This window comes from Osmia lignaria, chromosome 3, assembly GCF_051020975.1.
Source record: "Osmia lignaria lignaria isolate PbOS001 chromosome 3, iyOsmLign1, whole genome shotgun sequence".
NCBI lineage: Eukaryota > Metazoa > Arthropoda > Insecta > Hymenoptera > Megachilidae > Osmia > Osmia lignaria.
Window position 1 is genome coordinate 5,826,255 of NC_135034.1, and position 14,115 is coordinate 5,840,369.

The 14,115-nt window shown below is 46.2% G+C and overlaps 1 protein-coding gene across 6 annotated transcripts in view; it reads right to left on the bottom strand.

Moving 5' to 3' along the window:
- Positions 1–14,115, bottom strand: part of Eip74EF (Ecdysone-induced protein E74) — a 109,296-nt gene that overhangs the window by 12,029 nt on the left and 83,152 nt on the right. For 5 of the 6 annotated variants that reach the window (XM_034326414.2, XM_034326416.2, XM_034326413.2 and 2 more), the window contains 3 exons: positions 12,214–12,471; positions 9,788–9,955; positions 9,056–9,295 (listed from right to left, as the gene is read on the bottom strand). In XM_034326414.2, coding sequence (XP_034182305.1) covers positions 9,056–9,295; positions 9,788–9,955; positions 12,214–12,471 — 666 coding nt within the window. The remainder of the gene's footprint in view (positions 1–9,055; positions 9,296–9,787; positions 9,956–12,213; positions 12,472–14,115) is intronic. The other variant, XM_034326417.2, reaches the window with a different exon arrangement.

Below are 14,115 nucleotides of genomic sequence, written 5' to 3' on the forward strand. Positions count from 1 at the left end.
AAGTTCGCGTGGAGACTTTTGTATTACGCGGGAGAAGAGCGAACGCGAAAGAAGGAAGGACATTGCGACACGTAAAAAAATCGTACGGCACGATCGAAGAGGAAAGAGAGAGGCGATGACGTAGTGGGTGACGAGCGGAAGGAGGATAAGGCGAGTGCAGCGGTGCATCGGTGCATCGGTGCATCGGTGGAATAATGGAGAGCGAAAGGGACGGAGCAATCACACGATCGCGGGGAGACGGAAGAAGAAGAAGAAGAGGGTGGAGGGAGGGGAGAGTGCAGCGACGTCGAGAAACGATGCCGTGGAACGGAGTGTCGGAGAGGGTCAATGGAGGGAAAGAAAGAGATGCATCGAGAAAGCGAGAGAGCGAGAAAGAGATAAAGAGGGAGAGACAGACGGGGTGAATTGCCGGCGACAAGGTCATCGTCTATACCTCGCTAAAACCGCCGATACGTGCCTTCGGCGTTATACTCGCGTGGTACTCTAGCTGCAGCTCTTTTCCCTCTCCCCTCTGACGTCGCCACGCCGCGCCGCGCCGCGCCCTCCCACTCGCCATCTCTCTCTCTCTCTCTCCCTCTGATGCAGCTACCTCTTCCTTCTTTCCTCCTCGCTGCAGGCTTGTCTGTGCATGTGCATCACCGCCGCCTCTCGGTGCACGTGTGAGGGCGTGCGTGAGCTAGTATAATAGGAATAAGGAAAGTGATCCTCATGACGAACTGGAATGGACTGGACTCGACTGGACTGGACGGGCTGTCGGCCATCTCGAAATTCGAATACGAACGGGACGAAAAATATTTGAACAACGCGACGGTGAAAATGTTTTCATCGGCAATTAACGCGGTTCGTGGAAACGGGCGAGGATGTTATATCCGGGAAAACGATCGATATCCCCCTGCTGAAACTTTGCGATCGAACGTTGAAAAAGATAACGTTCAAACGCGGAACTATCGGCCGCCAATCTGAACCGCATTACTATCGCTCTTCGTTTGATAGCGACTATCGAAACGTAAACGCTTATCGGAACTCTTTCACGAATTATCTAATATAGTTATCGATTACGATATTGTTTTCGCCCGGAAAAAGAAGATGTATTTAATTAGTGTCGGAAGCGGTCGAAAATATCGGCGTGGCGCGGCTAACCGGACGCGGACGAAAGATTAAGAGAAGCAAATCGAACGGTGGCGCGATAGTGGTGTGCGAAAGGCAGGGAGAGGCCTTGAAGAGGCATCGTTTACTCGTCGTTTACTAAGTCCCCCAACCTCTTCTCGCTTGTCTCATCCTTTGCTCCGATTAATTTTATCGTCGTACCATCATCGGTGCATAGCAAATATTTTCCCCGCGGATTTGCCGGTCGACGGAGCTGACGGAGAACAGTTGCCTTCGGGTAATCGATTCGGCTCACTGTCTCGCCGATAAGCCGGATCAGCCAGCGATGACTTTTACGCGCGCGAGACGAGAGGAAAAGAAGGAGAGAGAGAAGTCTGTCCGGTTGAGAACCGTCTGGTGCAACAGCGCTATGCATTTTTGCCGGCGGCGACGACGACGACGGCGGCGGCGGCGGTGGTGGCGGCGGCGGCGGCGGCAACGTTCTACACATATGAGCTCTCCCGACCATAGGAGCATCAGTATGCATCGGTGTATGTGAGTTTGCGCGCGAGCGCGAGCCCACAGCACCTACACGTCCGTGGACACCGACAAGTGCACACAGAGCAACCCGCTCTGATAATATGTACACTGCAAATATACAATACTACAATACATACGTCGGTAGGGGCAGAGACCCAGGAAGGACGCTCGCTGCGAGGCTTGGCTTGGCTGGCCGGCTGCCTCTGCCTGCTTCGCCCGGCTGCCAGCCTCTGCCCCTGCTGCCTATCTGTAAACCCGTGTCTCCTTTCCTTCTTCTTCTTCTTCTCCTTCATCTTTTTTTACATTTCTTTCTCTCCCTATCTCTATACCTAATCCTTTTCCTCTCGCCGATCTTCTCACCCTCGCCTTCACCGGCGAGCAACCTGAGGCCCGAAATCAACGCACGGAATATCGCGCCACTTCCGGGCGCGGTTCTAATAGAGATTTCTCGATTTTTCGAAAATCTAAAAGGACCTTCGAATTGGTGGAGAAAACGAAATACGAATCGGAAATACCGCGCGTGCCTCTGTGGTCAGCCTGTTTCGTATTCAACAGAAGGAACCGCGTTACCGAGTGACACGGTGATTTTTCGAGGACGGCTCGATTTAAATCGTCGAAACAAAGGGACGCCTCTTCCGGTGCGTCGTTTGTTTAAACGAACAGCGACGAGCCTTGGAAGTCGACGACTTAACTCCCCTAACCTTTCCCTCGCGAAATCGTAACGAATTCCACGCCGAGGTTTAACTTGTTCATGAATATTCAACGCGACCGGCCGGCTATTTAAAGCAACTATGCGCTTATTATTGGATCGTGGAATTTGTAACGGAGCTGGTGTTATTTTCAATTGTGCTGCACTCGACATTGTGGTGGAAGGAGTGAAAGAAAAGAAAAAGAAATAATATGGACACGCGGGACAGACCGCGCTCTTGTAATACGGTACGCGGTGTCGATTGCTCCTTTGAAAATCGTGTCGAATTTACGACGAAACACTATTTCCTGCTTTCCTTGTCGTTTACAAATCCCCTGTCGTGTCTGTTGGCCTACAATAAAATCCGACACCCGTATCTGCTTCCGGAGCTGTAAGAATACATTAATCAGCAACGATGGCAGCGTAAATGTCACGTGCGATCGGTGTGAATGCACTCTACCGTCTAACGCTTTTGCTTCCCGTGTCCGTTTATTCTTGTTAAGCAACTTTGCTCGAGTCGTCGTCGAGTTAAACGTTACCCGAAGAAAAATAATTCGAGTTTCGGAAGAGGAAAAAGAGCGGTATGCGAACGGAAAAGGCGATTGTGCTCGGTACTAGGCCAGGAAGTAGACCGGCGCACCCCTTCCTAGTCGACCTAGACCTACACCTAGACCTAGCCTAGACTCAACCGCCGCCTGTTTCCCTCCTTTTGTTTTTGCTCGCTTGCCTTTGTTGCACCTGCTTCGCCTGGTTCCGCAGACTTTTCCTCTCTGCGCGGTAAAACGAGCCGTTTAGCCAGAGAAAATGGCGCGGTGCACTTTCGTATTCGAGTTACCGCACAAAATCCATGCCATCGCGACACGATAACTCTGCATGCCTTATGTTAATTCGCGTCTGGAATTTGTTTAGTTAGCTTAACGCTTGAAATCGGGTATTTTTCCGGCTAACGCAAGCTGAATACACAAGCTCTGCGCTATGGATGACGGCTGTTCTATCGTTTCTTTCATTTGCTAAAGTCATCGTGCGAAATAAATATAACGTTGAATCAGAAATAAAGGTTCGAATAAGGCTGTTGGTCTCGATTCAGTAATTTCCAAGCCGGATAGAAGGTGGTAACGAGTTCGCGGACTGATGTAAGCGGCGAAATAAGAAAATACCGTCGAATGCAAATATCGACACGAATTCCGAGCAAAAGTGATATCTCTCTATCTCTCTCGGAACACCGCTCGTTAACTCGTACGCGACCAGTTGAGTAAGAATTATTAATTGTAACACACGTGACAGCGCGTTCACCGTCGAAGAAATCGGTGATCGAAGAGGAAAGCCAGCCGGTGGAGAGGATCGAGCTGCGCGAGGAAACGAGGTACCGTACGGGACGACAGCGTACGTATATAACCCATACACGCCCCGCCTAGTCGACCTAGACCTAGACCCAGTCTATGCTCAGAATCCACTCTGCATCGCGTTTCGTTCCTTTATTTTTACTCGCTGCTATGCGAAGCGTTACGTAACAACACGCACCACCCTTTCAGCGCGTCGCAACAACCGTGAGCAGATTCTTTTTGTTACGCTTGCAAATTTTTTCCTTTTCTTTTCTTATCTTATCACTGATACATTCTTCCTGTCTCTTCTTTCCTACTCGAATAGTTTACGTTAATTATCCTCGTTCTTATAATTTTGATATCACAGGAATACGTTTCCTCTAATAATGTACAGCTTCCCTCGAGAAGAATGAGAGATTGCATTGGTGGAGGTCGCTGCTCGAGCAAGCTGAAATGTATCTGAATGGTACTAGACCGGTTTCCAGTGACCGATAACAACCAACAGCTGCGTAAGTGGCTTTCGTTTACAACGAGCTCGTGTGCAAAATGATGTTTTCGCGTCGCAGCTTATATCGCAAAGTAGCCAACGATCCCGGGTTCATCCACACTTTGCCGGCGGACAGATCGAACAATAAATTGGTCCGTGCGACGATGACAACGGTCTGTCACTAAATACGCCGATCGTACAAGGGATGCGAGAGAAGAGAGAAGACAAACACCTGTCGACCGTTTATCAACAGCTACACAGTCGAAATATGAGTCTAAATTTTTGGAATTTCAACACTGAATGCTGTAATTCATATTAATGTAAATTTATGTTAAAATAAAAAGTGATAAAAATATTTTTCTATCGATGTTTTATGCTGTTATTCGACATCGATCGCAAAGCCTTGGTGCGTTCTATTTTTTTCTTCGATTTCCCCGATATCACCTTAAACCTCCCTCCTCTCTACGCTTCCCACTATTTCGTTTGCGTCCGAATTACGTCGGACGTGGCTCGCGTCTGGCGATCTTTTTTAAAAATATCCGTCGAGTACTTGATCTAGGGCAACCAGGACATCCTACTACCCGCGAGCTGGTCGGCTCAGTTCCCAAAGACGCGCGATCTTTACGCAATTTTTCACCTTCGAACAGATGATAGCGATGGATTCGACTCATTTTTGTACGAAATTGTTCTGAATACGCAGGGAAGTTGAATCTATCGGTAGTTAAAGGCCGCCACAGCCTCCAAAAGCAAGGTAACATTATTCTGATCCGCGAGAAATTCGAATCACATGACCGGTGTTCCGGGAAAGCAGTGTCGGCCGTATTATGCGTCCCGCTCTCTGAACTCGTCCAGAAATAAGTTTGAAATAACGTCCGACTGTTTTGAAAATCGTTCAGAGCGAGAGGAAGGAGACGAAGAAGGAAAGAAACGGCAGGCGGAAAAGAAGAGTTCGAGGCTTGCGAATATAAAACACCGGTAATCGATACGAATCGCGGAATCAGGATGATGAATATTTAGGAATTCTAATGAAAAATTGGGTCTCACCTTGACACTAAACGAGTATAAATTGCCTTGTCGATATCTATCATTCATCGCGATCGAAAAATTAAACCCGTTCATTGTCAACGACCTAATACCTAAAGGGTCAGAAGTAAAAAGGTACAAGGTTCGAGAGAAATAAAAAGAAACAGCTTATTTTCTCGCGGTATTGCTTAAGCCATATCGAAGGGTTAATCGGGACTGAAATCGATTGTCAGAGCCTTGTAACGCTTTTTTATTCGTCCTTAACATTAAAATGTGTGCCGTGTCGGTTGCCAGCGCGCGCGACTCGCGAAACTTTCGTTCCTGAAACGCTTCGAGGGGTCTTTCACGCGTTCGAACTCGCTTCGAACAGAACCGAATCGTAGTTCGATGATGATCCGCTCGAAAATAACTCATCGAATGACTATTCCTCGCCTCCCGTATCTATTCCAGTCCTACCATGGCGCCTAACATTCGCGAATTACTCATGTTGCTTCTACTTCTTCTCTTACAAGATCTATTAGAGGCCTAGCATCGTGAAACTAAGAAACTTTTCGGGATCAAGGAACGATTTTGCAATTCGAAACTTTCCACGCGATGAAGAAAATCATCGAAGATGGATGCGTTATCTTCTCGAGAAAGCACGCGTTCGCAAGCTCGTTGAGATGATTTCACGCGACTAACGTTGTGCCCAGGGCTATTTCCGATATTTATCTGGTACGTCGCTCTAGATAGAGGCTGTTGATGGCGATCCGCTTTGGCAAAATTGCGGAAAAACCTCGGGCCACTTGGCAACCACCGAAAAACACACTGCAACTTCAATCTTCATTTACTCTATTCAACTACTTCCTGTATCATTTCTACACGGTGTTATTACTAAGGGAAAAGTAACCCGAATCTTTTTCACTGCATAATGCACAGCAGGAATCAGTGGCCATTCCGTATCAAGGTGCAAGAGAAGTGCGTAATAATCGTTAATTGGAACGAGCAGCTGAAAGAGTGGAAGAGAAAAAAAGAAAGACACCGTCGCCCGAAGGTAACCGGTGAAAATCTGAGCCGGGAATTAAAGTCAAAGTGAAATATCGTCATTGCGCTCCGAAATATCTCGAGATCTGTTTGAAGTTACCTTCTGCGAGAAACGGTAATTATTTAATTGGGACGAACAGCTGGAAACTTCGAAAGGCGTAAGACGAGAATCGGATTGAAGAAGTACTGAGGGAGAGGGGAGAGGAAGAGAATAATGTTGTGTAGGACGGGCAATGACAACACGGTGAACAGGTATATAGACGGGCAGACCACCGCTCGAGGAGTAAAAGTGTGCCGGATTGTATAATCGAACGTGAATAAGCAAAATGTTACGCCATAGCGATTTGGTAACTTTGCGGGGCGCCCCACCAGTGTTCGGCCGTGTTCCCATTGCGGTGCTCGACACGACCAACGCGAAACTCGGTCGGAGGAAAATTCAACCTGTTAAGGACCCACCCGCAGGATCACGATGCAATTTCTGCTGTTGCTCTTTGATTGCCGAGAACCGATCGGTTTACTAGATTACGTTACACTCGTAATTGTACCCTCTTTCGAAGAAAAGTAACGAGACTCTTTAACCCTTTCGCTAATGATCGCGTCCTCCGACAATCGTACGCTTTAGCAGCAAGAATAGAAATGTTTTAAAATAGATACATCCTGGTAGTAACAATATTATTCGATAGAAAATTGTCTGGAAACGGGGTTAGATGCGTTGCCACGGTTCAGGAACACTTTCAATCAGGGAAAGTCTGGCTAGACCTCGTTGTCGGTTAACCAGAATCGAAGAATTACCATTGCTACATCGATCGACTGAGAGTTACAACGAAATATTGAAAGATTACATTCCTAACGATCGTATTTTTCTCAAAGTTCAATTTTCTTTCCACGATCAACGGCCTAGATTCCTTATACAGGGTTAACGACGAACGGGTGAAGAGCGAATTTCTCACCGGAGTTACTCGATTTTCACTTAGAGCCTCCTTTCAGGTAAGGCAATCTTGGCGTCTGCAACCTTGGCGACGATCCAATTCGAGCACTCGCTACTGTCTGAAATCACGACCGAGCCAGGTGTGTCCCGGCGAAATCAGCTGTCGCTCGGACGCTCGGACGCTCGAACGCGATCGGAAAAAGGAAAACGAGGGGAATGGTGGATCGCGAGACAAGATTGTATCAATTTATCCGCCCCTTCGTGATTCCCGTCGGGTATTTCACAAAACCGTCTAAATACAACTTTCCACGAACGGAACAGGAGCAAACTCTCTCCGCTTGATGTGGAAAGGGTAATCTTTAGACGGTTAAATGGAACGCGCGTATAATCGTCGATAAAATGGTGAGAAAGAAAGAGTAAAAGGGAAGTAAAAAAAAAAAAAAAAAGAGAAAGAAGAAGAAGAAAGGAAGCTTGGACGATGAATCGAGCCGATGCTATCGACGCGTGCGACGAGGCGACGGTGCAGGAAGCAAATCTGGGCCGTTGAATCAGGGAAAAGTAAGTGGGTCAAGAGAACGCGAATGCTCGCGGCCGATGTCGGCGTCGTAGCTACGAGGATGATGACGTTGCCTCCTCTGTACAGCAGGTACAGAGAATGAGCAACTCGTCAGGAACGTATACAACCTCTCTTTCTTTCGGCTTTTCCTGTCGCTACACTTGCAACCAGATTCTCCTTTCACTTTGCACCTAAACCAGCCACCACGAGGAAGTCGTACACCACTCTCTCGTTTTAGATGAACTTAGACGCTTCCTGGCTTACGTTCACCACTTTTATACAACGCTCGCGTGAAAATTGAGCACGACCCCTTGGCTCGACCGATATTTCGAAGAACAGGTCTCCGCTTCTAATTGGATCAATTCGCCAAGGCAATTAAATTCTTCGGATACGAGGGTCTCAAGCTTTCGATCTGCTTATTAGCACCGAATATACGAAGCAGATCCTTTGTAGGTTCACGGTTAGTTGGCTAACGCGTAGATTATTTAACGGAGAAAAAAACAAATTTTTGTAATTGAGAAATTATATGAAAGTTTAAACGTGACTTGCGCAAATAATCGATTACGATCGACGCTAATTAATTAATTGTGTTCGGTAAAGAATGATTCACAATATTGTGTACACAGATCGTTCGGTATCGAAGATCGATCGACTCGTTTAAAATATCGATCTCTTCTCTGATATGAGTACTTAATCGAAATTATTCATCGGGTGTAATTACTTAACAGGCTACGAGACGCTTTCTTTTACCGTTCGCGATCAATCGATACCCAGCAAAGCCGAAATAAACTCGAGCCGGTCGTCGTTGCGTCACGACTATCGTATCTCATCGATATCAGACGCGAGATACTGAAATTACCGATTTATATCGTCCGACTACGAGGCGTCCGCGAATTCAAATCAAACTACGAAGACTTGAACCACGAAATTTCTCCTTTGAAATTGAAAAAACGAGGAAAAGAATTCGCGATCGCGGGTTGCAAATTTTTCGCGCACAAATCACGAGGCACCCGTTATCCTGATATATCGCCGACCTTGAATCCATATGATTCCTACCTAGAATTTCAAATTAAATTTGAAATTTCGATTTCTTTACCAGTTGTGAAAATGTTGCAATGCAAATCATACGATAGGATAAAAATGACATTGCACTGACACTTCACGGTCGACTCAACTAACAATACTTTTCTCGAGAGACACGGGATGAAATATACCGGATGTTGAGGAAAAAAAAATAGAATATGGATTCAGGACTTGCAAAATCTACTTTATGATGTAGAAATGCAAAGAACACGCACGAGATATTTTTACCACAGATTCTTGAAACTTTGAGCGTGGCTAGGTACGCTTCATTTTTCAACATGCTAGAAATTCATTCGAGTATTTTATAAAATGGACTTACATGTAGGAGGCTGACGATAATGCAAGTGTTGTAGACTCTGCGTTTGGTGGGGATGATGATGGTGTGGCGGTCCCATTGTCGGTCCCATGCTGTGGTTCCCGTGTTGATGGTGAGGTGAACTCCCTCTGTGCGGATGGTACTGGGATGGGTGATGCTGATGAGGGTGGTAGGAGGGCGGTAAAAAACCTGCCGTCGATGGATAAACACCAGGACTGTGACAGGCTGACCTGCCGAGTGCTGCTGTCGAATAATCAATTTTTAAAAAATACGCCTTTATTGTAAACTTCAAAAGAATAACAAAGGAATTAGACTTTTACTTTTCCCATTCGTCAAATTCATATTGAAAAAAGAATCGCGAAGACGACGATTAAACTAAATCGAACGATAAAAGTGACTTTCCACTCTTACGCAATTACGAATGCGTATTGCCAAAAAGTGACATTGAATGAAACGCGTTTATTATTCATGTATGTAAGTCACTACTTTTTGCGTTCATGAATTATTGACACATTACTTACTTCATAAACGTTCGTGTTATATTTTAATACATATTAAAACTGGTCCCAATCGTAAAATACAATTTAACATTTTATTCAGCAATAATGTGCATAACTTTGTAGGAATTCCAATAAAAATAATTTTAACCAACGTTATGGTGCATACACCATTCAGTGTTATAACGAAAAGGTTGAAGGGTAGAAATTTGGTAATATAAAGAAAATCCATACATACCCGACGACAGATGAGAATGATGGGACGCCAAGCTCGGTTGGAGGGAGGAGTTGGGGTTAAGCCTGGCTTTCAATAAGAGATTCGCATCCTCGTTACCGCCCGAGGATGTACTGGATTCGACGTCGCTGACTCCGCTGTCCGCGGGGCTGGCTGGCAGTGATCCGCTTCCTGTTTCCATGCAACAAAACAAAAATACACTTTTTCATTGCTAACTGTTCTTATCCAACTTTATCAGCATCGTGTTAAGGGCAAAGTTTAGCACGCTTTCCGCGACGAGAAGGATCCATTCGATATGCAACCGAAGAATTGAATCGCGAATCGTAATCGCGATCTGAATGAAAGTAGCCTATACGATGGAGAGGCTCGAAACTTGAAGAGGTACGGTTGGATCCGGTCGAATTACGCCTATCCTTTTCGCTCGGTTTCGCTGGGTCTTTGTGCACCCTGGCTGAATTAGAGGCTCATAGGTGGTCCGAGAGCAGAGTCTGCTTCGCTTTATCGAACGTGTTTTCGCGTGCGCCGTCAATTAAAGGCATCTTTATGCAACGAGCGAAGGTCATCCGGTCATTGGGTATGCATATCGTTCGCGCTTCCCACGGTACCTTTCTCTCTCTTGCTTCCCCGCTCGACCGGGCCATCAGAGAGAAAGGTAACCGTCTGAAACCAGTCCTAAAAGGTACGCCGGCCCTCTGTGTCTGTGCACGGAGACGTCGTCGGTGTCTGTCTGTCTGGCTGTTGTCTGCATCACCACAACCGGTGCTGTCGTCATCGTCATCGTCATCGATATCGTTCGTGTCGAATCTAGCGAGCGCAAAGCGTTGGAAGGTTTAATTTCTTACGCGCGTTACTATCTACGATATCCGAATCTCCGTTATCGATCGAAAGTGTTACGTTTGATCCGAGCAATCTCGCGCCTTTAGTGTATAGCGATCGATCATTTTCGATAATCGTCGACCCTCCTCCCCGGGACGAGTTTCGTTTTCAACGAGCCACTTGCGAACCGGATTATCCGCGACTCTGGTTGGTCTTGTCGCTTACGCAACGATATTTTGCAAAGCGTCGTGTGTTCTGCACGATTGGGACACGCGCGTTATGTCATGTGGTTTGTCCGTGTTCATGCCTCCCTTGTTTCATTTCATACTACTACGAGATTTTCATTGAAATAATAGAAAGCTATGTCGATTTATTCGACATAAAGAATCGATGGCTCTTTGCTTTTGGAAGAGCCTCTACACCGGCGGAAAAGTACAATTACTTTATATTTTAATTACCCCAAGTGTTTGGATACTTATTGAAAGTTAATGTATGTTTATCGATACAAAGTAGATAAGTAACAACAAACGAAGAAAGTGTTATCGAGGAACGACGATGCAAGGAAAAAGAAGAAAATCATCAACGGTTGTCCTAGAAAGTAGCTTGGAGGAACTAACGTTACCGTTTCGCCTTGAAAAATCGCTCGAATGAAAGTCACTAAAGTGTCTTTCGTACCATTTAAACCGTTTAATAGTTTCACAAAACCGGAAGCTCGCACGTGAATCGAGCAACGTACGAGACGGGCGTGTTAGCTTCGAGTGAAATCTCTCATCGCGTCGACAGGAAGTCGAGAAATCGATATCGCCGGTCTGTGCCACGGTTAAACAGGAATTTTCGCCTTTTTATTGCCACCTCGTCGTCTCTAACGATTAATGTCAGCGACAGAAAATTGCTGGTCGATCGGTTCAGCCGGGAAACGTGCAACAGGAGCGGAGCTGTGACGCTTTACGTGCCAGCGTGCCCATGAAAACTCGCCGAGAGGAAAGTCAAACGGTTTTACTAGAGCCAAGCCAGGCCGGAAGTGATTTCCTGTCCGCTGTTTACCAGTCCAGACCGTCGATATTGCTTTGTAAATATTATTATTTGGTTCGTTGCTGGTCGGACGGAAAATCGAACAATCGTTCGGAAAATTAACTATTTTCTTTTCTTTTTTTTTTTTTCAACGAGTTTACGACGCGTTGCTCCAATTGATTTCACTCTGTTCCGCGTCGCGATCCTTTCCATTGCTTTCTCCGCGCGTTTCTATTGTAATCGTAGCGAGGAAGATCTCGTCGCGACGACGAAAGCGTGCAACGCGTTATACCGCTTCTATCAAAAGTGACATACACGTGTTGTCAACCCGTCACTCTCTTCAACCTCAATCAATTTCATAGATAAAGGAAAGAATTTTAATAACTGAATCACGTGCAAGAGTAATCATTGATCTAACAATAATTAAGTCTCGTAAAATGCCTACATCAAAATTCAGTTGAAAGTATGCGAATGATGTTTGAACAAGATTGATAAGAGACCTTACAATCTTTGCGATCCATCCAATTTATGTTGGTAATTATTCGCACATTTCGAAGATGGATGGCAAAGGATAAATAACTGAAGTCATGGCTATCCCTAACCTGGTGTGCTGGTGGTGGCGATCGTGGCAGTGGTGTAGGGCGGTTGGCCCATCTGAGCATGGCCAGTTAAATGACGGCCATATCCGTTTTGCACCCCTAAACCGTGTTGCTGGGGGTGCTGGGAGAGAATACCGTGCAAAAGGCGAGTGCCCGTGCTGGTCGTCGTCGTACCGGTCGATCCTGGTTCTACTTTAACGCTCGCAAGTCCTAGCTGCTCCTTTTCGCTGACATCGTGCGGCTGCACCTCCCTGGTGTCCACTGAAACCACACACAAACACAGGCACCACGTTAGTCTTTCTCTTCTTAAACGTCAATCGATCGAGCTAACGAACAAACGAATCGCTAATAGGCTTTTCAGTGCGAGCCCAGTCCAGGGGATATCAAGGGGTCAGAAGATAAACTGACTGGTAAGTTGACGGTACGGTATTAAATTGAAGGGTTGTTTTGATCGCGAGGAGATCGACTCGGTCATAAATCAGACGAACGAACGTTTCTGCTCGAATGAAATATGCTCCAATTTCTATGGAGATCGCAGGGATAGAGGAAAAATCGGATAGCAGCGAGAGTATCGCTTCCTAACGGTAGCAACGAGAAGGCTAAGGAAGCATGAGGAAAAAAAAAAAACAGAGGCATGGGATGTGTTCTCGAGGGGTATAGCGCGGCGCTGCGGAGAGGAAGTGAAAGCCGGTGTCTCTCCTTGACCCACTGCAACGTTTCTACCTTCCTTTCAGGCAGTGCCAACCTCGCGGCTTCATTAAGCAATTTCTCGCCGTGGCGGGGAAAAATCGTGGTGGAAAATCGGCTGGAATCGGCGCGGCGCGGCGCGGCGCGACGGAGCCTTCAGGATCCTACGAATCCCGAGTTCCAGCTTTCTTCTTCGTTCCGTTCTCGATATCTTTCGTCATCGACGAGGTACCATTAAGTGGCCTGGCCGCTGCTTCGCGTAATCGTGAATCGTGCATGAAATAATATCGGCCAAAAAAAGAAGTGTGTCGAGGGTTTTTTATCGCGTTTACTTTTCGGCGCCCACACGATTAAACGATCGGATCTTCTTATGCAATCGGATGATGTCTCCGATATTTACGCTCCAGACGAGTCTGGACGTCTCGTGAGAAATCCGATGACGAAACTGTGCTACAGGATCGAGAGAAGGATCGACGGGGCATCGAGCATCAGTCGGTTTCCTTCTTTCGATCGAAACCGTGAACGCCGAGAGAAATCGGAGAACGGATCGCGCCTCTCGTAACATTCGTCCTCGAATCGAATCGTCTATTCTAATTTCCTCTAACCTTTCCTCTACGACACGTAAGCAAGAAAAGAAATATTCCTCGTCAAAATAGATAAATTAAAGGAAGTCGATCATCGTCGCACGAATCGACGCGATAAATATCTCGATATCTGACGTCACGTGTGGTTCGTGAATCGAATCGGTAATCAACGATGCCATAGGTGCCTGTTTACTACGACGTTTAACAAAACAGACAACCAAACGATCGGTTTCTTCTCGAGCCATGAGAACAGATGCTAATGCTTCCTGCAAATCAATGAGGAACAAAACGAAAAAGCAAAAGGAAAAGAGAAAAAATGAAGCCGTGTCTCGAATTAGTGTTGTGCTGGTAATTCTTTGAAACGTTCTGACGTAAGCCCGAATATCCGGTTTTCTACGCGATACACATCCGATGCAGTCGGCAATTTCGTGTCTCGAGCCTAATTTTTTCTATCAATTATTCTCCATTCGATCAAAGGCTATCTATCCACACGGAATTAACTAAACGAGCTCGAATAATTTGATCATCCGTTGTGTAACGAAGGAGAGGCTCGTTTAGATTCGAGAATTTCAGGAATTCAATGAAACGAAACTCGAGCGTTTCGCGGTTGTAACGAGCGGCTGGCTGTTGAACA